The sequence below is a fragment of the Cynocephalus volans genome, chromosome 1 (assembly GCF_027409185.1).
Source record: "Cynocephalus volans isolate mCynVol1 chromosome 1, mCynVol1.pri, whole genome shotgun sequence".
In the NCBI taxonomy this organism is placed as follows: domain Eukaryota; kingdom Metazoa; phylum Chordata; class Mammalia; order Dermoptera; family Cynocephalidae; genus Cynocephalus; species Cynocephalus volans.
Genome location: NC_084460.1, coordinates 95,892,525 through 95,919,338, shown reverse-complemented (window position 1 = coordinate 95,919,338; position 26,814 = coordinate 95,892,525). Strand labels below are relative to the sequence as shown.

General features: G+C 40.9%; 1 protein-coding gene and 1 pseudogene across 2 annotated transcripts in view; both read left to right on the top strand.

The window, feature by feature from the left end:
* Window positions 1-25,504, top strand: part of TNIK (TRAF2 and NCK interacting kinase) — a 383,386-nt gene extending 357,882 nt beyond the window's left edge. For both annotated transcript variants that reach the window (XM_063092797.1, XM_063092791.1), the window contains 10 exons: window positions 3,065-3,229; window positions 5,388-5,499; window positions 6,471-6,641; window positions 8,354-8,497; window positions 11,004-11,138; window positions 15,762-15,862; window positions 18,098-18,247; window positions 20,096-20,255; window positions 20,505-20,644; window positions 22,851-25,504. In XM_063092797.1, coding sequence (XP_062948867.1) covers window positions 3,065-3,229; window positions 5,388-5,499; window positions 6,471-6,641; window positions 8,354-8,497; window positions 11,004-11,138; window positions 15,762-15,862; window positions 18,098-18,247; window positions 20,096-20,255; window positions 20,505-20,644; window positions 22,851-22,934 — 1,362 coding nt within the window. In that variant the 3' untranslated portion in view covers window positions 22,935-25,504. The remainder of the gene's footprint in view (window positions 1-3,064; window positions 3,230-5,387; window positions 5,500-6,470; window positions 6,642-8,353; window positions 8,498-11,003; window positions 11,139-15,761; window positions 15,863-18,097; window positions 18,248-20,095; window positions 20,256-20,504; window positions 20,645-22,850) is intronic.
* Window positions 10,455-10,523, top strand: LOC134364984 (U4 spliceosomal RNA; annotated as a pseudogene).
* Window positions 25,505-26,814: the final 1,310 nt, after the last annotated feature.

Sequence of the window (26,814 nt, the reverse complement as noted above, 5' to 3'; positions counted from 1 at the left end):
CCACTGCCCTGTGCTCTACCCTCAGGACCGTTCTTCAGTTCTAGAGCACACCACACCTACTGTGAGCTGCCGTTTGTCCACAGGCCCATCTGCTAGAAGAGCTATTCTCCCTTCCCCACTGCTGCCTGTTCTGCACTCAGCAGACCCCGTGGGTCTGACTCACTCCTTCCTTTCTCCTTAAAGCCTCTACTGGGACTCCATGGGCCTCTGTCCATAGCACCTTCCTGGTATCAGCTGATATCTCTCCAGGGTCTGTCTACCCCCCTGAACCAAACACTGGTTTGTCATCACAAAGCCTCTTTGAGTTACAAGTCTTAAGAAAAAGAACCCACTTAATACAATTGAGGGGGGAGAAAAAAAGAAAAGAAAAGGTGGGAGAAAGGTAGGTATCAGAAATAGGGGAGTGAAGATGCAGAGGAACCCGAAGGTGGGAAGTGAGTTGGGCCACTGCGCTGGACTGCAGACAGAAGCAAAGGAGGGACAGGAGCTCAGGCATGTCTCTGGCTCTCTCGCTGCCTGGATGTCCTCACCCTCACCTCTGCTCCCCTCCACATTCCTCCTCTGTCCTCCCTCTCACCACAGACCAGCTGTTTTCTCTCCCTCCATTGCAGGATGTCCCCGCGTCCCAGATCAGCTGCTGGCAGAGACTGTCCAGTATCTCTCAGGCCCGATATTAAATTCCAGTGGGAATCTGATCCCACCTGTCTCAGGTGTCCTCTCCTGCTGCAATCAGCTGTGTCTAGCAATAGAGCCCCCTGCATGGCAGTGCAGCCCAGAGCACCTGGGCTCTGCCACTGACAGCCCAGGTTCAGATGCTGATTTCACCACTCAGAACCTATTGTCACTCAGGGCATGCTGATGGAATTTTTTGTACTGTAGTTTTTTCTTTCTGTAAAATGAGGATAATGGAAGCTAATCCATATATTATTGCAAGAAGTCAATGGGATGTCTTACCTAAAACATTTAGCATGAGGCATATGTTGGTACACAGAACATCTTAGTGCCCATCCCCATGGGAACGATGAGGGCACAGGGATCAGAGACACTGTTCGGTTCTGTTAATGAGGCGCTAGAGGGCAGACCTGCTGTTCATTTGTCTTTGTGTTCCCAGAAGAGTGCCCGGCACACAGAAGGGGTTTAATAAGAAGGTGCTTAATAAGAAGGTGCTGTTTCAGTGAACAAAAGGGCAAACACTTAGACGTGGGCCAATTCAGGGGTCATTGATGGATCCCTTTAGCTTCTTGCCGTCTGGGCCACTTGCCCTCATTGGCCTCTTCAGGTCTTATTTGGATAACTGATGTGTCTGCATCTGTTTTTGGCTTGAGGCAGAATGCTGCTGATACAAGAGAGAATGAAAAATTCTAAAGACATCATGTGTGATTTATGCTACTGGGAAGTTGGGGGAAAATGTTAAAAAGCTTTTCAGTATTTGTACAGAAATTAAAAGGAAGGATGAGCTGCCCAGTGCACATTAAATTAGGACTGAACTTCCTAAATGTCATTTAGAAGATGAAATATTCAACTCTGAGAATAGGCACTATCACAAGTTACAGATGAACACTGCGACAAAATGAATCTAGAAACTGCCCCTCTCCAGGACAGTTTGTAGTCCAGGAGCATGTTGCCAAGAAACATAGAGGATATTAGGCTTTCCATTTATTACTCAAGCTTTTTGGTAACATCGACTACAAGCTTGGGAGTCTGTTTCATCACACACACATACACACACACACAAAAGTATCTTCGTTTACTTCCAGACAGAGCAGGTACAGAGCTGTAATTGTAAGGCTGGGACAAGCTCCAGAAGGAAGAAGCCAGGCAGGTGAGATGGTCAAAGAAATGGCACAAACCTTGCCCATACTCAACCCAAAGAGGGCAGAGTGTGCTCGCCTTGTTCTCAGCTGTTCCATGTTCTTCAGAATGCTGTATACGTAGTAGACACTCAAAAATGTTGGGTCGATGAATGACAGAAAGAAAAGGCAGAGGGAAATCATTACTTAATCATGTCTGCTCTAAGAATTCTCAATGAGTCAGTTGCATAAATGTCCAATCAAAAACTGCAGACTAGTCAGGCCTACAATGTGGACACTGGCTTTGGGCAACCAGAGTTGTCTTTTAATCCTTCTTCCCTGGGATTTTTTTTAGGAGACTGCTCTCCAGAGCAGCGGTTTCCACACTTGTTAGGTCATGCAACTATCAGTAAAAATTCTAGAGCATGCCACGTAATAGAGTGTATTTGTTCACAAGTCATACATCTGTCCTACTGCACTAACATATGAAATACATTATAAACTACCTTTAAAGGGTGTTAAAAAAGGGCGCTATAAAAGATATTTCAAATGCTTCCTAGTCATGATGATGTCATTTTTTCACTGCTTATATCACAAAGCACCATAGCTACTTATTGAGAGATTCAGCATCAATGATAGTGGATGTGGATGTAAATCCATATTTTAAAATAGTCTTCTAGATCATTTCAATGTTTTTTTGGAACTCCTGTCAGATATGATTAATCATTGTTTTGACCTTGTGAATGACAAAGAGCCTGTGAGTTGGGTATCTCATCTGTGCATTTTCCTGGAGTACATTTATACGTAGTCTATTAGTATTACCTCATCCTACTGCTGCTTTTCAGCAATATTTTAGGCCATGTATCTGTTTTGTGGGTTTGTTTCATTGAAACCTGGTAATATGCTCTGTAAATCCAATTAACTGCCAGGTGCAAACATGCACTAACAGTGCAGATGAGGTACTTGAGAGTGTGCGCCCTGCTCAGCCCCTCCACCTACAGCGTCCCTGTCTCTCTGCAGGGGACCCCACACCATATGCAGCCCCTTACTGCCTCTCATGCAGGAGCATAAGGTCTCAGGTCAATCTATACACTGAATATTAGCAAAGCTAACTTCTTTTTATTTTCTTAGGTAAAATAGAAATTTGAATGTTACATTCCCATACCCCAGCAGGCCAATTTGGAGCCCCTGGACCTATGCTATGTGAGGGGTGATGTCACTCTGTGGTCTTTCTCCTCCCTCTCTAATGCCCCCCATGTGTTGTACCCTCTCAGCCATCTGGAGAGAAGAAGCGATCTGGCCACAGCGACAGCAATGGCTTCGCCGGCCACATCAACCTCCCAGACCTGGTGCAGCAGAGCCACTCCCCAGCTGGGACTCCAACCGAGGGCCTGGGGCGTGTCTCCACCCATTCCCAGGAGATGGACTCTGGGACTGAAGTAGGTGCTGGGCAACAGCTGCGACAGTTCTGTTCTTCTCCATGCGGTCTGAAAACCCTGCTCTCGTCAAGAATGAGGCTTTGTCAAGCTCCCTAAAATGTGTTTGGTTGGTTTCTATTATATAGCTGCTTATGCAGATACTCAAATAGAGAAATCATACAAACACAGCAGTGAAAAGTTCACAGATATCATCTGGACCAATACCTGTTCTTACAAATGAGCGTACTGAGGCTCAGAGAGGTTAAGTGACTTGCCCAAGGCACACAGCTGGTTTGTGACAGAGCTAAAACCAGAACTGGGACCTCCTGTCTCCCAGGCCAGTGATAGAAACTTCAGGCTATAGAAATTTCAAGGGTAATGGTCGAGGTTTATATTTACATTAATTTAGTCAAACTAAATGAAATGATTTGTTTATGAAATATAGAAATTAATAACTAGATAAGTTCTTAAAGTGTACTCAAATTGTGTTAGAACGGAGAAGTGAGATATTTCTTTCCTTTATAGAAACAGTCCCAGGAGAAAAAGCTTGAATGAGCACAATCCATTAGGCAATTGGATGAGTTCACAGTATGTGGTCATGTTTGGAACCACACATAAGGCCCTACACGTGTTTACAAAGCATATGCACTATTGTTTTTGACATTATCCACACATCATAAATTATGATGCATCATTTGGATTCTAAAGTTATACAGCAGACGTGCTTTGTATACCCTAAAGAAAAGAACACAGAGGCCCACTGGAAAGTGCAGCATCCTGTCGTAGCTTCATGCTGTATGGGCAGACATTTTCTGTGTGAACACCTCTGTCAGCACCAAGGAGGACCCTGGTTCCAATCCTGCTGCTGCCCCAGCTCTAAGTGGGAATGTTAGTACCTACCCCACCTCCTTCACAGACTTCTTCCAGAGATCAAAGGAGAAAATGTATGTGAAAGTGCTCTGGGAGAGGGAATCCTAGCTTGAGGAGGGTAAAATGGTTTTGATTTCATAGGGTAGAGGGAAAATCTTGAATTAAATCAGATTGGATCTTTGTGGTTTTCTCCTTATATGTTTACGTCTTAGGATATTGGTTTTATTTTAAAATAAGAACCTAAAAATAAAACTAAAAATCTTTAGTTAAAAACACTTATCCAAAGACAAGGTGCTTATTATGTTAAATACAGGTATGTTTCTGATGGTGGAAGGATGAGTATAATAGAAGAATGGAGATGACACAAAATAGGGAGATGATTATTGCAGCTCTTTTGGCAAAACTCAAATATGGAATATTATGATATGAAGCCCGGATATAATTGAGTTTACTGTTCCCTAGTCTATCCAGTTCTGACTTTTTTTTTTTTTTTTTTTGACGGTTGGCTAGAACGGGAATCCAAACCTCTGACCTTAGTGTTATTAGCACCGTGCTCTATCCAAGTGCTGACTTCATGTCTTCATGGTGCTACCCAAAGCCTTGAGATTTATTTTTTAAGTAAGCCTTCACGGTGCATTGCCCTCAAACCTAATATCTTCATGCAGTCCCCAGATAAGGCATCCTTTTTAAGTATCCAATAGAAACGTATCCTTTTAAGGAAACTATCATAGGAAGGAAAAATCTTCAATTGCTGGATGAAATCATCCCTGAATTAAAGATTTTAAAGCTTTTGAAGCCAACATTAATCCACCCGCATCACCAGGCCAGAGTGAAAGGGCCTGCCCAACCACCACCAGGAGGAAGCTTCTTGGGTGGACTGTGTTCAGGATGAAGTGCTGCTGTGTAGACATGCTTACTTAGTTTATTGCCACTTGTGCCAGCTTTCCATAGTGGTCATTTGGTCCATATGAGATTGCTTTTACTTCAAGGGAGAGGTAAGCTCTGTCACCACACAGTGATCTCACAGATCTTATGGTGCCACATATAGTCCAAAATGTAATTTTCTCACCACAGCTCTTGCAGTCTTTTAAGTGATGAAACCGCATACACATGCAGTGGCTAGTGAAGAACCACTACCAGGAGCAGCTGGAGAGAGGTGCGCACGTAGACTAGGGGGCTAGAGTATGAACAGCCGAATAGACCGAAGAGTCGGTAATCATCGTACAGCCCAGGCAAAGTATCGTTAGCGTTGTTCGTTCCTTCTGTATTTACTGATCTACTCTTCGTAATCTTCTTGCTTGTTGGTCAGTACGGCATGGGGAGCAGCACCAAAGCTTCCTTCACCCCCTTTGTGGACCCCAGAGTATACCAGACGTCTCCCACTGATGAAGATGAAGAGGACGAGGAATCCTCAGCCGCAGGTGAGCTAGCAGGCCCCAGTGTTATAGAAACAGCTTTGTTTTCCTTTCTGGAATGGCCTGATAAAGAAATTAATCATCAATTCAGTAGTTAAGCCATTTATGCTTAGGCCCTGTTTTAAAAAGGAGATTTTTGGGGGCCAACCCTGTGGCTCACTCGGGAGAGTGCGGTGCTAGGAGCGCCGCGGCCATGGGTTCGGATCCTACATAGGGATGGCCGGTGCGCTCACTGGCTGAGCGTGGTGCAGACCACACTGTGCCGAGGGTTGCGATCCCCTTACCGGTCAAAAAAAAAGTAAACTACTATTTTGGTAAAATTCCTAAAACAAATGTCATTCTTTCCATTTTTTTTTTTTTTTCATCTCTTCTATTTTGCTTCTGGTGGGAATCCAGAGGTGTCTAGGGACTCTAGGAAAAGCTGTTCCTCAGCGACCTCTGAACTTACTACATAGCTCCCCCAATCAATTTCTGGGTACAATGCTATGCACACAGTAGGTGCTTAAGAAGCGCATGTTGAGTTGTGTTCAGTTCTAGATGTGTGCCTCCCACCACAAAGGTCTGGCTAATTTAGAGGAGAGTCTCGCTTTCTAGACTTCTGCAACTCACTAATCATCAAAGTCAGCTTAGGCCAGTTTTTCAATTGATAATGCAAAATTTCAAAAAGTAAATTTTTCTTGCATATGTTACGGGGGTGGGGATGGTGTATTTAATTTTGTGAGATTAATATCAATTTTCTAAATCATCCATGTAATGTCTATAAGCCTGTTTTGCTAATGGATAAAATACTGCTTCTATGAATGACATACTTTATTCTACTAAAAACAGGGTAAAGGAAGTATAATTTCAGAGTTTCTCTGTTTTTACTATAGTGCATACTGAAAAGGAGAAATTAAAGTGTTTCGAAGCCCCTTTTCCATATCTGCATTGGTTATCTTTTAAGATGCCACTGACTTCTCTGATTCTTTTTCTCAAAGCTCTGTTTACTAGCGAACTTCTTAGGCAAGAACAGGCCAAACTCAATGAAGCAAGAAAGATTTCAGTGGTAAACGTAAACCCAACCAACATTCGGCCTCATAGCGACACACCAGAAATCAGAAAATACAAGAAACGATTCAACTCAGAAATACTTTGTGCAGCTCTGTGGGGTACGTTGGTGGTTTTTTTGTTTTTTTTTTTTACCACTCATTAATGAATTGACCGCCGAACAGTAAAGGTCTGTGGATCTTACCATTAGGAGAACACTGATTGAATCATGGGTTTTAGAGACTTGACTTGAGACTATCTTGACTTCAGCAGAGACCAAAAACAATTTTATATGCAAAAAGAATGAATACCCTAACACCCAGGACGACAAGATCAGGTTCAGAGTGACCTTGTCACATACAGTGATGGGCTAAAGCCAATGACAGAACTAGCTACCACTTACCACACACCCACTGTGTGTCCAGCGCTGTGTGTACACCCCACATTCATTCTGTGTAATCCATATGACCTCCTGCAAGAGAAATAATGGCATTATCTTCATTCATTTCACAGCTGAAAAACAAGCCAGTGTATTTTAATGAATTGCTCAAGGCCCTACACCAGCAGTAGCGAGATGACACTTGAAAAGAACAACAAATGATGAGCCTTCCCCTTGAGTTCAAAACATCATCAACCTGCACTTCTTATTTTAAAAACCTGCAGGTTTTAGCTGACCTCAAATTCAGTACAAATGTGATGAGATTCTACCAAAGTCCAGGTCTGTGTTAGTACATAAATGTTATGTACAGATCAAGGAAGGATGTGGCCCATCTATACCCATCTAAAATACTAGGCCTGGATTGGGACACCATAATTTTAAAAGGGAAAAGCATCTGAGATGTTAGTGGAAAGAGCGTGAAGCCTGAAAACCATTTCATGAAAGGTGTGAGGGAGGCTGTGTCCTTTGGAAAAGAGACAGAAGAGGACGAGTTAACCACGTTTAATATTGAGACGGTTGGTATGTGGACAATAGAGCAGACATCCACATGGCTCCGAAGATAGAAGTACAACAATTTAGAGACGTTAGAGAGCTACGTGCTCATGAATATAATCCACTGCATAGTGAACCTCTCAGTGTGTGTGTGTGTGTGTGTGTGTGTGTGTGTGTGTGTGTGTGTGTGTGTGTGTGTGTGTGTGTTGGGGGGCAGGGGGATGGATGATTAGTTTTTCTAGGGATGAATTTTTAGGAGTAATCCAAACAAGACCATTATCTGCCAGAGCTTTCGAAATAGGGATTATTGCATGGGATTTAGATATGTGAGGAGTCCCTTAAAGTCAGTATTTCTATGACTGTCAGGCTATTAACACCTTCTCTTGAACTGGTTTATCATTTTCCTAACAGAGAGCAGAACCTAGAGGGTATGGGGCATGAGACAGCTAAATTTTGGTGTGAGAGCGATGAAAGGCTTTTCTTCCAGTGGGGTGTGGAAATGAAACTATTGTACATCGAAGGTGGGTAGGCTAGAAATCACTGCATGAATAGGGGTGGGGCTGAGCCTTGGGGAAGAGAGGTGGTTGTTACGGGAAGGGAATAAGGGCAAACCGTGCCAGCTGGACACCTGTGCCTACAGCTCCTCCTGGCGGGGACGCTCTACACTAGGTAGTAAATGGCTGGATGTGACAAAGGCTCCTCCCACTTTATCAAAGAAAACTAATTTCATTACCAGAAGGACGTGATTTAATTACTTTGTCAGAACTTCTACACTCCCTACTGCAGTACCTATTGCCCATTAGTTTATATTTACAAGGCGTGGTTACTTAGGTTTTACAGGGACCCCAGATACAGGTTAAAGCCCATAAAAAGTCATTCTTGGGGTACTTCTTAAATTTGCAGGTGTAAACCTTCTGGTGGGAACTGAAAACGGCCTGATGCTTTTGGACCGAAGCGGGCAAGGCAAAGTCTATAATCTGATCAACCGGAGGCGATTTCAGCAGATGGATGTGCTAGAGGGACTGAATGTCCTTGTGACCATATCAGGTATGTTACTAAGATGTCTGAGTTCCCCAGGTCTGCACTGGTGGGAAAGGTGACCACCTCATTTCTGAACAAACAGTAAGCTCTGCCCCTCCCAGCCAACAAGCAACACAATAAATTATGACAGTGTAGCCAGAGAGAGACCACCCATGTTTTGTAACACTGGAGATTCTGACCTCCAAAGGGAAGTCTGCCACCTCTGCATTAAATCTGAATTAGGCAGAGACCTGCCACAAAGGATATGTATTTATAGGCCTTTACCTCTGTCAGAACTCAGCAAGGATCTTTTTAAGGTGTCTGCACTCCAGTTATTATCATCTACTCTCAGATGGAGAATGTCACAATGTAGGCTTCTGGGAGGGAAACTTGGTAAGCATAAATTTCTCCAGGTCTCTTCTAACATTATATTATACTCCACTGATGTTTTGGCAAGTGCAGCTGTCCCACTGGGTGACCAAGTCTGCAAAGAGATTTGAGTGTGAGAATCATTACTGCTATACTCTGCATCTTTCTGGTTTCTAAAAAAAGCTTTAAAAAAAAAAAAAAAAAAAAAGGTGGAGACAAAAGTGAAGGTTGTATTACCAATGAGTTAAAAATGCAACCTGAAAGGTTTGTTCTTTCTGATGGTGTTTGAAGGAGTTTAACAAATAGCACCTCTCTCTTCACCTCCTATTCCATCCAGTAAGGAAGCAACTGTACAACAGCACTTTAGAATCATGGGGGGAGATGAGAAAATCCAGGCTGCACCCCGACCAGGGTCAGAACCCCTGGGGGTGGGGTGGGGCTTAGGCATCAACCGCTTTCCTAGCTCCTGAGGCCTTTCCATTGTGCAGCCCAGTTTGACAGCACGGCTCTCTACTCAGCCAGTGTTTTGCAGAGACAACACTGGGTTGAACCTTATAGAAAGTTCAACTCTTCAGCTGCACTTCTATTTTGAGAAAATGTCTTCAGTTGGCACTACAGTTCTCTCTTTCATTTACCTTTCCACTAAATGCTCAGAGTTTCATCTCTTTTTATCCTCCCTAAATGAGGGTTAGCCAAGTAAATTGTTCATGTATTATCATTTAATTGTGTCGTCCTTTGTTCTGGTTAATTGCTTTCTTGGTCTCTACAATACCGAATCAAAAATGAAGCTATACATCTGTCAGTCACCTACCAGAAATGGAAATGCTACGAGAAAATTCACATTTAGGCTTTGTTATGTTAGTGACACGCATTCTTAGGAGTGTAACAATTTCCTCTTATCATGAGGCACAGATGGGGAAAGGAGAAAATGAAAACGGGGGCAAAAGACTTTTGAACCACCCTCAGATCTGCACTGGCAGAGAAAGGAGGAAGCGCGGGCTCTCTTGCCTGCCCATCCTTGCTGTTGCAATCGACACAAAAACGAATGCCAACTGCACCATGGTTCCCTTAGTTTAAGTTATGAATGCACCCTCCTGTCAAGTCCAGTGTGCAATGCTTTAATGAATTCTTTTCATCTGGTATAAATCCATCGGTGAAATATAAAACGTCTTTAAAGCCTAAGATAAATCAAATGGAAATAAGTATCCAAAAAATAAAACCCACAGGGCTAAATTTCTCATTTGTTGAGTCACCCCCATGAACACTTTCTTATTCTTATCAGATAATCTAATGGAGTGTGTTAAATTTTGCTCCTTGGGTATACTTCAGTATTGTCTAGATGTTTTCTTGTCATCCTATGAATTCTTTACTCCAGGATCACTTTACCAAAAAGAACTCTGAAGTGTTCTTTTCAAATCCACACATCTTTTTTCCTTTCTTATTTTTGTTATTCCTTTCATTGATTTCAGCACCGTAAACTTGCCCGGTATTATTTTGTAAACCCAGATTGCTTTCATTGAACTTGTTTCTCTTGTTTCCCTCTAAAATTCCTTTTTGTTGTTAATTATATAGAATAGAAATACTATCAGTTGTTATCTCTAAAGTCATAGGAGAGAGCTTTGCGCAGTGGCAGTATCGTAGCCAATGAGGTTTTTCCGAGGTGCGATTATTGCTAATTAAAGTCATAGGAGAAAAAATAAGAGGCTGTCCATTAACACTGCTATGGGGTTAGAGGATAAGAAAGACACAAGTGCACTGAAGTATGCTAAAGTGTCCAGTTGTCAGCACTTCTTCATGGGATTAGATCTAGAATGCTCTGGAACACTGACCAACCATTCTATTGGAAAGTTAAGTCTTACTGAGTTCAGCAGACACTGACCTCTGCATTGGGAAGAGAGAATAAGAGCAGCTGATGCTCTTTACCTGATGGCAAAGGCATTGTAATTTTGTGATGTGCCCCGAACACTTGGAGCTGTTTTAACCACTAATCCTGGCAAACACAACACCAGTGATGAAATGCTGGGGACACTGGCTATTACATCTTCACATACACATACATGCAGATGCAAATGCAAATAAAAATAAATAAAATTAAAGGGAGGTGGTAAGGAAAGAGTAAAAGCTATTATGGGGGCTTGAAATTAAAGCTCTGTTGTTTCAACAGGAAAGAAGAATAAGCTACGAGTTTACTATCTTTCATGGTTAAGAAATAGAATACTACACAATGACCCAGAAGTGGAAAAGAAACAAGGCTGGATCACTGTTGGGGACTTGGAAGGCTGTATACATTACAAAGTTGGTAAGTCTCAAGACGTAGAATTGTAAGTTTAGTCTGTTTACACAATCAGAATTATTCAGTTAAGTTTCATTCTGTTTTTTTCTATCAGATATTGATGATGCATGTGTAACCAATTTAAATTGTTGCTGGAAGCTTAAGTATACTTGCATTATTTCCAAAAAATGATTGATGAATTTCAAAAAGTACATTCAGAATCTAGTCCTAGGCCTCGGTTTGAACATTTATATCTACTTCCTCCCAAAGACCCATTAAAATGACAATAAAAGAATTAAATAAACCTACAAGGACAAAAAGACCAAGAGAAGGGAAGCCAGCAAACAAGTGTCCGTACAATTGAACAGGAGCAGTTGAGTGACTAGGAACAGACCTAGCCAACCAGGAAATACTGAATTCTAAATCTGCATGGAGGAAAATCATCGAAATCAATCTAGTCACTCGACAGAACCCAGAAAGGCCCAGGGACTGAGGCCCCATGGGAATCTGAGGTGTAGGTATAGGGTGGGACTGAAAACAGAAGGACTGTTAGAAAGTTGATGAGCAGCAAGGCCTGCAGACCCAGTCTCCACCCCGAGCAGTTAGGCCTCTACCCTCCCCCACTCAATAGAAGATGAACGTTTTGCACAACCAGTGTGAAGATGAGAATACTTTTTCTTGGTCTCTGAATATCTTCCCCTAGCCTGCTCCACCTTTTTTAAAAAAAAAAAAAAAAAATAGCCTTATTCTTCTTCTACAGACACAATTTTCCTAAATCTCTCTGAAGCTATTACAGTTTGTTGTGAGGCCACGGACACACACGCACGCACACACCCATTCGTCCGCTATTTAGCTCCCAAAATGTCAGCAGCCATGCTTGCACTCCCAAGGGAGAGGTTGAAAGATTTGTCTGTGGAGAAACTAAATGGCCAGAAAAAAAGATGTACCGGTACTAATATTTGAAGGGCCGTGAAAAAAAGCTCACTGCTTAACTACTCTGAAGTGAAGCCCAAGCAGTTGATAAGCCCACTTATCCCAGAGAGTGGAGAAATTCACTAATGTGAAGGAAACTTAAACAAAGAAAGGGCGTTAGAAGAAACAGGATAATGAGGAGTGGATGAAAATTTTAAAAGGAAGGAAGGAAGATAGGAAGGAAGGAAAGAAGAATAATAATTTCAGAGATATTAGAAAAATTGTTTCTATAGAAGAACAGGGCTATTAAAAAAAAAAAAAAAAAAAGGTGGAGCAGATGGGGAGAAGGTTATTCAGAGACCAAGAAAAAATCTTGGAAACTAAAATATATTGGTGGAAATAAAAAACGTAATAGAAATATTGTGAGATAAAGATAAGGAAATCCTCTAGAAAGTACAGCAGAAAGAGAAGGAAAAGAAGCAGAGAAAAGATAAGAACATGAAAGTATCCGTCCAAGTGGTTCAAAATCTAAGTAATATGAGTTTTAGAAAAAAGAGAAAGTAAGACATGGAAAGGGAGGAAAGTATCAAAGAAAGAATACAAGAAAATTTTCTAGAACTAAAGGCCTTGAAATCCCAGATTAAAAAGATTCACTGAGGTACCCAGTATAGTGAATAAAAAAAAAAAAAAGACTCACAGCAAATATAGCAACATGATATTTCAATTCCCGGGAAGTGAGAAAGTCTTTAAAGCATCCAGATTATAAGTAAAAAAACCAGCTTAAATAAAATAGACCCAAAATCAGAGTAGCCTGAGGTTTCTCAGCTGCAGTACTAGACGCCTAGGAGACACAGAGCATGGCCTTACTCGGCACTCAGAATTGATTGATGGTTTGATGGTATGCTGGTTAATTTTGTGTTAACTTGACTGAACCTGGATATTTGGTCAATTATTCTGGGTGTGTCTGTGAGAGAGTTTCTGAATGAGAGTAACATTTGAATTAGTAGACTGAGTGAGTAAAGCAGATTGCCCTACCCAATGTGGGTGGGCCTCACCCAATCAATTGAAGACCTGAATAGAACAAAAAGGCCAAGATGAAGGCAGAGAGATTTCCAGCTATTATTTTATAACCCATCTGTGTTAGGGTTCTACAGAGAAACAGAACCAATAAGAGATTAGATAGATAGATACATACATACATACAGACAGACATATGTACTTCAAAAAGTTCATGAAAAGATTTGTGTTATCTTTTTATTCTATTTTTCCATGAACTTTCAGAAGTTCCTGTGTACGTGTGTGCGCGCGCACACGTGTGTGTGTGTGTGTGTGTGTGTGTGTGTGAATAAATTTATTATAAGATATTGGTTCACATGATAATGGAGGCTGAGAACTTCCAAGATCTACAGTCAGCAAGCTGGAGACTCCAGAGAACCAATGATATAAGTGCAGTCCAGGACCAAAGGCCTGAACCAGGAGAACTGATGATGAAGTTCCAGTCTGAAAGCCAGCAGGCTCAAAACCCAAGAAGAGCCAATGCTTCAGTCCAAGTCTGAAGGCCAGAAAAGACTGATGTCCCAGCTCAAAAAGGCAAGAGGACTCAGGCTTTTTGTTCTATTCAGGACTTCAATTGATTGGGTGAGGCCCACTCACACTGGGTAGGGCAATCTGCTTTACCCAGTCTACTGGTTCAAATGTTATTCTCCTTCAAAAACGGTCTCACATATACACCCAGAATAATGTTTGACCAAATATCCGGGCCCAGTCAAGTTGACACATAAAATTAACCAGCATACCATCAAGCCATCAATCAATTCTGAGTGCAGAATAAAGACATTTTCAGGCATGCAGGGTCTCAAAAAATTTACATTCCATGCACCATTTCTCAGGAAGTTCGTGAAGGATTTGTTCTTCAAAACGAAGAACTGAACCTTATTTAGTTTAGTGATCCCGGAAAAAAATGAAGAAAATACCCAGAAGGGTGGTGAAAGAAACCTGGGATGACAACTCTGCCACAGGCCTAGAAAGAAATCAGTCCTAGCAGAGTGGGATAATGTGGGTCTCCAGGAAGGGTGCCTCCAAGAAAAATAAAATGGTGCAAATAGATTGCCTGCTGTGTTTGATGATGTTGCATTTGCTAGCAGAAAATGTACGTGGTCTTAGAGACAGATACATAGAAAATGAGGAAGTGAAAAATAATGGGGAAATGAGGGAAAACAAGGAAATGTAATCATGATGCACTGTGTGCTTCAGCTATGAACAGTGATAATTTGAACACTTGATATTGATTTAACCAAAAATTAAAATCATAGCCATACTGGGGGTGTGGGAGAGGAAGCAGTACATATGTATGAGAGAGAGACTAAATCCTTTCCATACTATGCAGTCAGTAGATAATGTCTGCGTTTGGAAAAAAATCAAGAAGTAACATTATAAGCATGTTATTTTGAAATATGGAAATAAATTACTGAAGAAATGTTGCAGATGGTTGTTTTAAGGGAGCAGGAATCAGGAGTGAGGCAAAGACTTGTTTTTCATACCTTTATGTGATTTTTTAAAATAGGTACTTGTAAAACTTGTTCAATCCAAAGCTGATAAAAATTAGAAAATGTGTGGAGGTTTTCAAAATGTGTACTGGGTAAGACACATTATTTAGTATAAACAATGATAGTAAAGAAGTGGCTGAGGAGCTTTAGACACCTTCAGTTCAAAGGTGTCCATGCTGTGGTCTCAGAAAAGCAGGGCAGACATTTGAAGTCGTCACCAGTTGAGGTGGTCCAGTCATGTGTGCTGACATAATAGAGGCTGAAACCTAATCAATTATACTAAAGAGAAAATGTAGAAATAGAAGGGACATGCTACAGAAGAGCTCAGAAAGCAAAAATTTGGTCATTTATCCTGGGCTGTCCTGGCAAAAACTGCAGTGTGTCATGTTCTGCCAACTAGATTCTGAAACACAATCTCCACTTCCCTGTCCTCTAGTTTCATGCCATGTGACCTTCCCAGATACCCTGACACTAGGAAGCATTGGTGCTGAACAGAGAATTTGAAGTTTCTTGTGCCTGAAAGGATATGTCCCTCACTGGTTTTTAATAACATGTCATTCGGGGTTTAACAACTACAACAAAAAAGTCCCTAACCGTACAACACAGATAATGGGCTTATTGATATGCATTTAAAGCATGTTTTGGAAAAAAACAAACACTTAATGTCTGTAAACATAATTAGCCACAGCCACAATTATATCTGTGTTGCTCACCAGCACCAAGCACAGTGCCAGGCACCAGAAACTAGTTAAGAAGTATTTGTTAAAGAAAGAAATGGATGTTCAAAGGACACAGCATTATTCAATAACCAGACCACATGGGGGAGTGTTTTTCCATAGCAGGCTGGTGAGGTACGAGCTATTATCTGCTCCACTATGTATTTTTGTTTGGGAATCGTTTACATCTGTAGTTGAAGAAAACAGCCTTCAATATAAAGCAAAAGGCCCCAAGTATTCTGCCAACCAAGTTCACTAAAGGAAGTTAAATCTGTGTTTATGAGAAAGTCCCACACCAAGAACATCACTTTGAATATGGTTTTATGTGTGTGTGTGTGTGTGTGTGTGTGTGTGTGTGTGTGTGTGTGTCTGTATATATATACATATTTTTTTTTACAAATTGTATCTTATACATTTATTAACTAATAAGTTGAATAAATTGATGTACTTTTTAATTCATAATTTTTCTATTACAGTTAAATATGAAAGGATCAAATTCTTGGTGATTGCCTTAAAGAATGCTGTGGAGATATATGCTTGGGCTCCTAAACCATACCATAAGTTCATGGCATTTAAGGTAAGCAAGCATGTGAATACCTAAAAAGGGCTTTTTTAAAATTTTATTTTCAGTTTCCACCAGTATAACAAAGTGGTCTGTTTCCCACATAGACAGATGCCAATTTTTCTATGTATGATAAATCTGTTTTAAAAGCGTAGGTATTCTTAGATTTATTATTTTAAAAGTTAAGATCATGTATTAAAAATGCCATAAAATTAGTCAAATTAAAATTTAGGTGTGCTCTCCTCCATTTGCAGTCTATAAATTATCATCTTCAAGGGGCATTTAGTATGGAATGGTTACTGCGCAAAGCGTTGATTATGATATTATTCAATGATATTTGTTATAAAGCCACCTGACAAGGTAACTCTCTGATATTTTCTCTGAAAAAGACAGACCAATGGCAGTACTGAATCTCAAGGTTAAACTGAGTCTCCAAAGCTTGTAATTCTCATAAAGCTTTCCAGATAAAGTCCCTAAAACTCAGCTGATGGTTATATATCCCCATGACTATTAGACATCTCTGAAATGAATACTAAATGGAGTCACTTATGTAAATAATCTAGTTTCCCTGCATTCTTCAATTCTGATTATCTTTTGTTTTTTGCCTTGTCTGAGTCTGTACCCACCGTGGTTGGATTGGTCGCTCATGAGATTCAGCAGGAGTAGGGTAGGGATATGCTAGTCTCGTTAACTGCAGCTCAGGGAAGCTGACCCCCAAATGCCAGGAGGACAGAACTTGCAGGAACCCTGCTGTGTTCAAAGCCACACAGCCCATCCATAGCCGATGTCAATTTATCTCCTGTTCTTTTCTCCCTGACTCTGTCTCTCTCTGTACATCCCATTGGCCCTCACGTTTTCTCCCCAGCTTTATGACTGTTGCCTCCCTTCGGCATTTTATTTATTCTTTCCTGCCTCACATGTTGTGTGAGTTCAGAAGCTGCCCTAGGAACATTAAGCAGGCCTTCGTTGGGGCTAAATCATCCCCCTTCTATCTTGTTACCTTAGTGCAGGTGGCTCATTTGTGATGTGCTGAGGAAGACAAATTCATCAATAGGAATGGGCTCCCCTCCATAACCCCACTTTTACGGAAAGAAATTTTTGGAATGTGTTAGGTTAGTAATAACACTTAAGAAATGACTCCTAAAAGCTAAAGTGGTGCTCCTGTTCTGCCAAGGTCTCTCTCTGCAAAAGCTTTTCAATCAAGATCCCATTTCTGTCTTGGTTCTGAAATTACTCCCATCTGTTTACTATCCAAAGTGCAAGAGAGAGTACAAAATGCTGTGTTCAGCAGACCAGACCCAGCCTGGAAAGAGGGCAGAGCAAAGGCAAGGACTTGAACAGGAAAGACTGGTGCTGACAGGAGGTCGAGCCTTCCCGTAAGACAAGGACAGGAGGCTAGAGCTTCCCATGCCGTGCGAATGATGTTAGCATAAGTCGAGGGGAGAGGGATCTGTTAGGTAGCGGTGATATTACAGCCAAGGCAATTGCAGTTTCACAAATCATCTCCCAGATTGCAAGGCCTCGTAAATTGTGATTAAATGATGGCAAAGGAAAACAGAGGAACACTTGATAGCTAGGTGGGACTTGGGCCCTGGATTCAAGTGCATAGAACCTTGATAAACTTGGCTAGACCTCTCTTTTTATCTCTTCTAATTAAACCCAAGTAGCCAGTGCAAGCCATGAGTCGTGTGTTCAGCCCCACCTCCTTCTCTATCACCCAGAGTCTCAGATCTCAACATTAAGTTTAGAGAAAGTGCCAGTCTCATGCCCACTCAGTCACTGAAGGAAATCATAACTTGAGCACGCCCAACAGGCTTAGCACAGAGCCAGCCGTGGCTGCTCATCCAAGGCTGTCTATGAAAGGGTAGCAGCCATAGGTGGGCCTGGCTGCCATATGGGAAAGAGAAGGGCCAGAGAGGTGACTGGACAGAGGGCAAAGGCCAGAAATAAGCAGTAAGGAACAGCAGTACCCAAGCACCAAGGTTTTAATACACAATGACACTATCAAAATTGACAGCTGCAAACCAGCTTCTCTACCCTGGAGGACAAGAAGTAGAGAATAGGGCATAGATGGGTGCTAGACCCTTTCTCCTAGAGCCAGAGTATGAACAGATCTAAAATGGAAAGAGAAATGTCCTAGCTTTCAAATTTAAGAAAGTCAGAAATTAACTTCTAGACAATGGCTAAAGAAAAAAATTATTAACATAATCTCTTTGAATGATGTGGATACTAATGGGGTGGTTTTTAAAGTCTTTTGCAGATCTCCAGCACAAGCCTCTGCTAGTTGATCTCACGGTAGAAGAAGGTCAAAGATTAAAGGTTATTTTTGGTTCACACACTGGTTTCCATGTAATTGATGTTGATTCAGGAAACTCCTATGATATCTACATACCATCTCATGTAAGTGTCCAGAAGCAGACCGTCAAGAGCTCTCTGTACAAACAACAGCCTGCATGTAGAAAGAGATTTGTTATTGCATATTTTTGGTAGAAGTCATGCTAACTTTTACTAATCAGTAAAGCAGATGGACTTTTGGCCTTCACCAAATAGACCGAATGTTTTTAATAAGTAAAACATGTAAATTTAACTGATTTTTATGACATGCTAAAACTGAGTAACAAACAAATAGAAATTATTTGACAGTTATTCTACATGTTGTCTCTTTGTACTTTAGATTAAAATGCATATGATATTTTTTCTTCAAGGTCATAAATTTTGTACAACAGATGAGTTCCCATTTTCAGTTTTTTAAGGGGGATTGATTCATTTTATACAGGAGAAAGCCAATGGTCAGATACTAATTTCTTGGAGAAAATCCTTTTTCTGCTATTTTTAGTTTGCCTCTTCAGCTTGAGGGCAGTGTGGTGTAGTTAAGTCAGACACACTGGAACTGATACCCTGTTTCTAGCATGTAATAGCTTTGCAGTAACGCACATATTAGGTAAGCTCTCCATCCTTCAGCTTCCGCATCTGTAAAGTGGGGATAAAGGACCAATTCCATAGGTTTATCATCAGTATTAAATGAGGTCATGGATCTAAAGTACTTGGCAGAGGACCCTGCAATTGTAGTTCTTCTTAACAATATAATATTCATATTACTATTCTGACACATTGCCTAAAACATGACTCTTAAAGGGAAATGATGCATGTGTATTCACTTATTAGGATTAATATAGTGTAAGTTGTATGTCCTGTATATAATCACAAGGCTGACATACAGTAGAAACCATTTATCAGAAGAGTCTGAGGCCAAATCTGTTGCTGATTGGTATTTTGAGAGTTTGAAGACTTTACCCTAAAGAAGTGTAATAATTGAATAAAGTTGTTTTAGTACATTCACATACGCACATACAATTTTTATTCATTGTTGCATTATACCTTTTAACTCGAGTGTGTGCATGTGTGCACAGAGGCTCACAGCTCATGTCCTCAGTGAGGTGGCTGGGGCTTCACTGTGATCATCTTTAGTGCTCTCATTCCTGTCTATCAAGCATATATGGGGCTGCCATCACATTCTCAATGAGGGGATCACAACGGCACCACATCTTTTTCCTGGAACAAGTCAATTGATACTTATTTCAGTAGTGTGATTTTTTAAATGAGTGTTTAAAATTTAATTCTAAATTTCTTTCTAAACAATCTATTGATTTGGATTATACTGGTAATTGGGCCCACAGATAAACAATCTGCGTTATATACTCATAGCCTATTTGATAGGAGCTTGTCTTGGCCCCACATTTGGGGCCCATTTAGGCTATCTCCATCAGATTTAGCTGGCTTGCTCCTCATCTTTTCTGGAAGTAGTTGTTCTAATGGAAAATATGAATTTCAGTGTCAGCAAGATGTGTGCTTGAATCCCAGTTCTACCACCAAATACTAGCACAGCTTTGGTCATGTAACATAAGCCTTCTGAGATGCAGTTTCCTTATCTGTAAACAAAGATATCTATTCTGAGGGCTAAGAATTGTACATGTAAAGGGTCCAGTGATTGGCACGTAGTAGGTGCTCCATAGAGGTTGCTGTGGTTGTTCTTAGGAGCAGGTAAATTGGATTCTCAATCTAGCAACTACGTTTGTGTGTTCCAGGATACTTGATGGTCAATGGTGAAATTAAACAAAGCAAATTTCAGTCTCTAGAGTGAAAATGAAAAAAAAAAAAACCCTCTTTTTTGCAGTTCTTAGAGATGAATAGTCAAGGTATTGTCTTATTCTTGAAAAGAATAATGCTTGGCCTTTCTTTGTCTTCTAGATTCAGGGCAATATCACTCCTCATGCTATTGTCATCTTGCCTAAAACAGATGGGATGGAGATGCTTGTTTGCTATGAGGATGAGGGGGTGTATGTAAACACCTACGGCCGGATAACTAAAGATGTGGTGCTCCAATGGGGAGAAATGCCCACGTCTGTGGGTAGGTTAACCATTCCTTATCTCCTTCAGCAGTTACACCCCCCAAATGAAACGAAAGTCAAGAAATGTGAAACAACCATTTGATTCCACAGAAAAAAGTCTGTGAAAGTCTGTGAATGACACTTGTAAGACTTGCTTTGTCTGTTTATCTCAAGTCGTTTGTCATTTTTGTGGTTAAGATGTGAGCAGATGCTGTGAATTGTTGCCCATCTAATGTTTTTAATGCAGTTTTGGAAATTCCTTTTGACAGCCTACATTCATTCCAATCAGATAATGGGCTGGGGCGAGAAAGCTATTGAGATCCGGTCAGTGGAAACAGGACATTTGGATGGAGTATTTATGCATAAGCGAGCTCAAAGGTTAAAGTTTCTATGTGAAAGAAATGATAAGGTAAATCCGTTTCAACATTTGCATTAGTGTTTGCATTTTAAGAGACCACCAGGTACCTGTGAACCTTCATTTTCCTTTATACTGATTTGAATCACATCTGTGTTAAACAATCAATATTATCTTGAAATGGCATTATTTGGTTTGAATCATGTGAACACTCAAAATATATTATTCACATATCAAAAAAGACATCAAAACATCTAGAGATTTCTTGTAACTTTTAGTACCTTTTGTGGCCTGCAGGCCTTATCATGACTCAGCAGACACCCCAAATTCTCCTCAGCACTTAGAGTAATTGGCCCATCACTAATCCTCTCACAGTGGGTCAACTTTATACTTCCACTTGTAGACTTTTCATAAAGTCACTTTCGGGACCTAACCCATCACGTTATAGTCATCTTTAAATGTAAAACATTTGACATGTAGAAATATAAACTTTTAAAAAGTGTCACCCATTCCTTAAAGAATGCACAATCACAAACTCAACTAGTGCCATGTCCTGTGTCATTCCAGCCATGTTTCCTCTGAAATGTCATAGGGGGACTGTTTTCCAGTGAAATTGGCTGTGTCCGTCTGGTGCGATCAGTCACCCCAGAGGGGTACTCTGCAGCAGTGCTGCTTCTCCCTTCCCTCCCTGTATAGAGTAGCCCAGAGTTTTTAGTAGCTAAACTATACTGCACTTATGAATTCATCCTTTGTGGCTTTGGCCAACATAGAAATGCTGTCCCAAAAGCAGCAGACATAAACACCTATAGAAAAGAATGTGATGTCTGTCTCTTTGCCCATGACAGTTCCCCAGACGTCAGGCTGGTCTTAGTCCAACCCTGTGGTATGGGTCTTCACTGTATTCAGCCCTGGCCAACTGCTCTGACCTGGTGTGGTCTGTGTAGACCAGAGCTTCAGGTGGCAAGGATGGTTCCAGGGACCTCACAGAGTATTCCAGAAAACATACCTCGCCTAGTAAAACTCCTGCACCCTCCCAGTCTCTGGGGATCGTAACACGAGGAGTGATCTGGGTATGGGCACCCACACTGCAGTCCTGGAAGACGGACCCCAGCAGGCCTGTTCCAAGCCATGCCCACACCCTCAGCAGTAGGCTGAGACCACACCAGTGTCCGGGGCCCGAGGGTTAGAACCCAGGCACACAACCTGGAGAGCAGCCCTTTCTTTCCCTCGGTGTGGTTTTCCATGGATCCTCTGTCCTTCCCTGTTTTGAATCATTAACCCTAAGGGTAGCTTTACTCTCACATGTAGCATTAGCCAGACGCAAGCATTTCCACAGAACCTCCCAAGAAGTTGCTGTTGGGAGAGAGCGTTCTTCTGAAGAAGTTGTGGAAATGAAGTAGCAGAGACTTTATACTAGTGACAAAAGCTAATGCCTCAGACCAAAATGAGATTTTAGCTGAATGAAAGGCTAGGCCACTGCTTCAAGTATTATTTTCCTGGAGTAGTGGCTCATTTACATTCAGCTTAAGTAAGTCATCACCCAAATTTTGCTCATTTCCCTCACTTGTTTGATAAAATGATATAACAGACTCAGGCCTAATGGACTGTGGTTCCGCTTATTAATGCCGTTATTTGGCCTAGGATGTGCTAGCATCAGCGGAGAAGTAAAGCATTAACTCTTGAAGTGCCATAATGAATAAGCATTAAACACCTTACCCATTCTGACCACAACCATTTAAATTTTTTTATTAAAAATTTTAAAATTGAAAACTGAAGTTGTGTAATAGTCAGTATCCCCCTCCCCGCAAATACCCCTTTGACTTTAGGAATTTGAAAGGATTCCCTTCCGTCCTGAAGTCTGCCTTCTTGCCATTTATGGGGGAAAGAAGGGGAGCCCCTATGCCTTTCTAGAAATTAACAAAGGACCTGTTGTGTCCTAGGCCAGAAATCCAGCATATTATCCTAGCACAAAACTCCTTTAAAAAGTGAACAACCAAAGGAATGTTACAAATCAAGATATAGCCCTTTCAGTGTCCCCAGAGGCCAATACCACAATAAGTAATGACAATCATAGCAGTAAAGGCAGGAGTATTTACATAGGATGCACTATATCAAAAGGCACTTTATAAACACCAGCCATTGAGTCTTAAGAGCTGACACATGGCCAGGATAGGACATGTGAGAGAAAATGGATGGACAGTTGAAGAAAAGAGGGGAAACAACAATGCAGTTGAACTAACTTCTTTTTAATTTCAAACAGGTATTTTTTGCATCCGTGCGATCTGGAGGAAGTAGCCAAGTGTTTTTCATGACCCTCAACAGAAATTCCATGATGAACTGGTAACAGAAGAGCACTTGGCACTTATCTTCATGGCGTTATTTCTTATTTAAAAGAACGTAACTCATGTGGACTTATGCCAGTCTAGAGGCAGACTCAGAAGGCTTGGTTGAACATACCACTTTCCCCTTTTCCTCTCCCTCCACCGTTCCCAGTACAGTCCGTCTTTCAGTGTTGCAGCCTGGTTGAGAAGGAGAGAAAAAGGTGCAGGAATTTCCAGGAGATCCCCAAGAATGCTGCGTTGTCTGTGGACAAAGATGGACCATGTGCCCTTCGGAGTTAGGGATAGAAACAAATATTGTGTGCTCTTATGATTAAGCTGTGTTATGGTGGGTTTTGACTTTTTTTTAACCTTTTTTCTTTACCCCCTTACTTTGTAAGACTGGGGAGAGAATGCATACTGAGAAAATGAGTCTGTTTGTAATTCTGTCTGCCTGCTAGCTTCAAGTATGTGGTATGTTGTAAAATTTCCAGTGGTGAGAGACAGCACAATAAATGTACCTTATCTCTTAATGCGGAAGGCCATAACTGCATAGTGGGGTAATTCAAGAACTCTCTTACCTTCACCAACTCAAGAGGTTGCTTTTCGATAGCAACTGGCTAATGAATTTTTAAAAGAGAAGAAAAATACTAGTTTTCCCCTCTTTTGGGAAATAGATTTTAAATGGCTAAACTACTAGCCTTAGTCTAATAAAATCAGCTACCACTTTTGTGAGTCTGATGGGCCATATTTTTATATGGCCCTTTACAGAATGGAATGTGTTGAATGGGATATAATGCCAGTGAGTTGAGTCGGCCTAGCAATTGAGGGACACTTTCTCTCAGCTATTATAAAACAGATCATGGCAAAAGATGGAATGACAGAGGGGGTCAGACAGAAAGAGCTTCTGGGAAACAAGCTTACACACACACACACACACACACACACACACACACACAGTCTCTCTCTCTCTCTCTCTTTTTTACATGCCCAAAGCCTCCCAGCTAAGAGGTCACTTGGTTTGAGCTTCACTAGGACAGAGACTTTGCTGAATTCTTTCTGGTAATTGGGGAGTGGATGACATCCAAGCTCTGGACATTCCCAGCTCTCTCCTGAGGGTGCCACTTTCTCAAGATGAAAACTGTGACTGAAAAAAAAAATGAATAATACATGTTTCTGAGCTGCCTGTGTTCTCCCTGGGTCCGTGAGAGAAGGGACTAGACTCCTGAGCCTGCCTCAAACACAGCAGGCATCATTGGCTCAGATTTTAAAGAACTTGAAAGCAAGGCTTTGGCCAGAATTCTGAGACCCTAATCACTTTACCTTCCTCCAAATTACCCAACATACGGTAAACAACATTTGTGCAGAGATATGTATGTATTTAGTTCAGGTTGACTTGTGTCCTTATAAACTCTTACTCGAATGATTTGAACTTTTACGTGACTGTCTGGGATTTTTTTTCCAAAGCTACAAGCATGGCCACCTGTGGTATCAAGGTGTTGCAAAATGGTATCTGTGTTGCTCTTCTTGTTTTAACCTACCTCGTTTTGTTTGTTTTTGTTTCACTGTTCATCACAGCAGTGTTATCTCCAGGAGACATATAGAGAGCTCAGCTGGCAATCTCAGGTGTTTTCAATATTTTTAAAAGCGAACAGTAGTTGACCAAATTGTTAATTGGGAAAAAAAATCCAATGACAAAAACTAATGTGGCTTGTTTCTGGAGAAAGTGATTATGGTAAACTGATCAAAAAAAAAAAATCTATGATCCTACTGATTTTGCCTAAATTCATGAGCAGCTGATGTACTATTAATGAGAACGAAATACACATTAGGAAAATGGAGCCATTTCAATCTGGTGGTTTGGGCAAGGGGCGGGGGAAGAGAAGGGGAAATATTCTGGTTTATAGATTACATGATTATTATGCCCCTCTTGGAAAGGTGGTTGTCATTTGCATTTATTTTTAGCAGGTAACACACTGAAATGCAATTGAGGATTATCTTCAGGCAAACCCCAAGATGTCCTCTTCATGGTCCCTTTAGCTCTCAAAAGCAATGAAATCCTCCCGTTCTCATTTTTACTGCTGTGGTTGTGCTGCTGATGTATACTATCTTCACAAATTCCATGCAACAAATTCAGCAATAACTTTTTTGGATTGAATTTAGCAACTACTGTGATTGGATGCTGACGTGGACAAAATATATTGATTTGGGTCTCATCTCCAAATGTGATTGCCACCAGCTCTTTATATTGCTGCTGTGGTATTTTAAACCAGAAGCTTCTTTAAATTATGTTGCAAACTGATCTTTGTTTTTATGTTTTGTTTTGTTTTTATTTCTAAGTGATAAGTTTGAAACACACAGCTTTAAATGATTTTTTTATTGTGGGATTTTGGGTACAGTTAAGAAATAAAAGGGAATCATTGTGTTTAAACATAAGGTAGCTTGTGAATGTATTTTTTAAAATCTAGATTCATTGAAACAAAAAAATCATAAGAAAACAATATTAACGCAGTCTTGTTTACAGTATGTACAGTGACATAACATAGAACATGAGCTTTTCTGGTGCCAACAATAAAACACAAACGTTAAACATCAAGCCATGCCTTTTATATTTTTGTACAAATATTTTACACTGAGACAAAGCAAAACCAAATTTAAAAGGGCCCCCCACACACAAATTTGTGCTCCTTAAAAGATATCTAAAGAATTCCTAAAGAATTCCTTTTATCTTCAAAAATACATTTCTCCCATTGGGACAGGCCCTAACCCTGACGTAGTAATGCTTAGGTAGGTCATGCAGAATATATCAGAATGGTGTCCTTGTGGCTCCTACAAGTCCCAACTTTTTGGTTTGCTTCAATTTGGGGGAGGAGATGCTTTTCATCCATCTTAATAGCTTCTTAATAAAGATGTCTTTGGTTTTAATTTCCCGGTAGGGGATTTTGTCTCTGGAAATTGGCTCATTTTATTTTTATTTTTATTTTTTCCTCACAAAGAAAAACTGAGGAAACTGAGCCTTCCCCCCAAAGGAAGTTCCACTAGATCTGTCATTCCTTGCTGCTCTAGACTGATAATCATGCAGTCAAATCCACTGAGCCTGTCCACTCCATAGTCTTGGTCCGGGGTCTTGCAGGTGACCATCATTCCAGGGTGGCAGTCAGGGATGGTGTAGCATGGGTTCCTGCATCCACTGGGTGGTAGGAATAGATGACCAGTAAGATCCCATCAAATAATGAGAGTCCTCCCCATGCCAGTTGCATTCAGACCATTATCATTGCACACAATATAAATGAAGGCAGCTTGTACTAAGTTCCATATAAAATCTAATGGCTCTATTTAGATAGATCTCATTCTTTTTCTTGGAGACTTTTACACAATGCTTCAAAAAGACCTAGAGCTATTTTTTTTTCAACAGGGTAGATTAAGGTACGAGTGAAATCTCACAGGGCTACTTGGACAGGGACTCCATTTCTCTAACACTCTGACATTGTTTTCTAAGATGTACTCCTAACATACCTTGCATCAAATACATGTTTTTAAAAATCATCTCAGTTTCTGGTTGTCAAGCCCTACTAACAATTTTCTGTCTGCTGTTGTGACTCATTGGTAATTGGTGTCTCTGGTCCCTCCTGCACAGTAGATTAGAGAGATGTGAAATTCAGGCCAGAACCATTTTGGTTTTGGCCATTGTGAGAATTGGAAGTGGCTAAAGTCTGACCTCACATTCCATGAAATTAAAAACAAAAAACAAAAATGCTTTCCCTACTATCATGTGTACCAGTTCTCATCATTGTAGTCTTGAAGCGTGGAAGAGCTCTTGTGTCAATAGTGTGTGCTGTCTTCGAAAGTCTGCTTGACTAGACATCTCTTGCATTTGTGCTGATTGCTTTAAGAAGTAAGATTTGC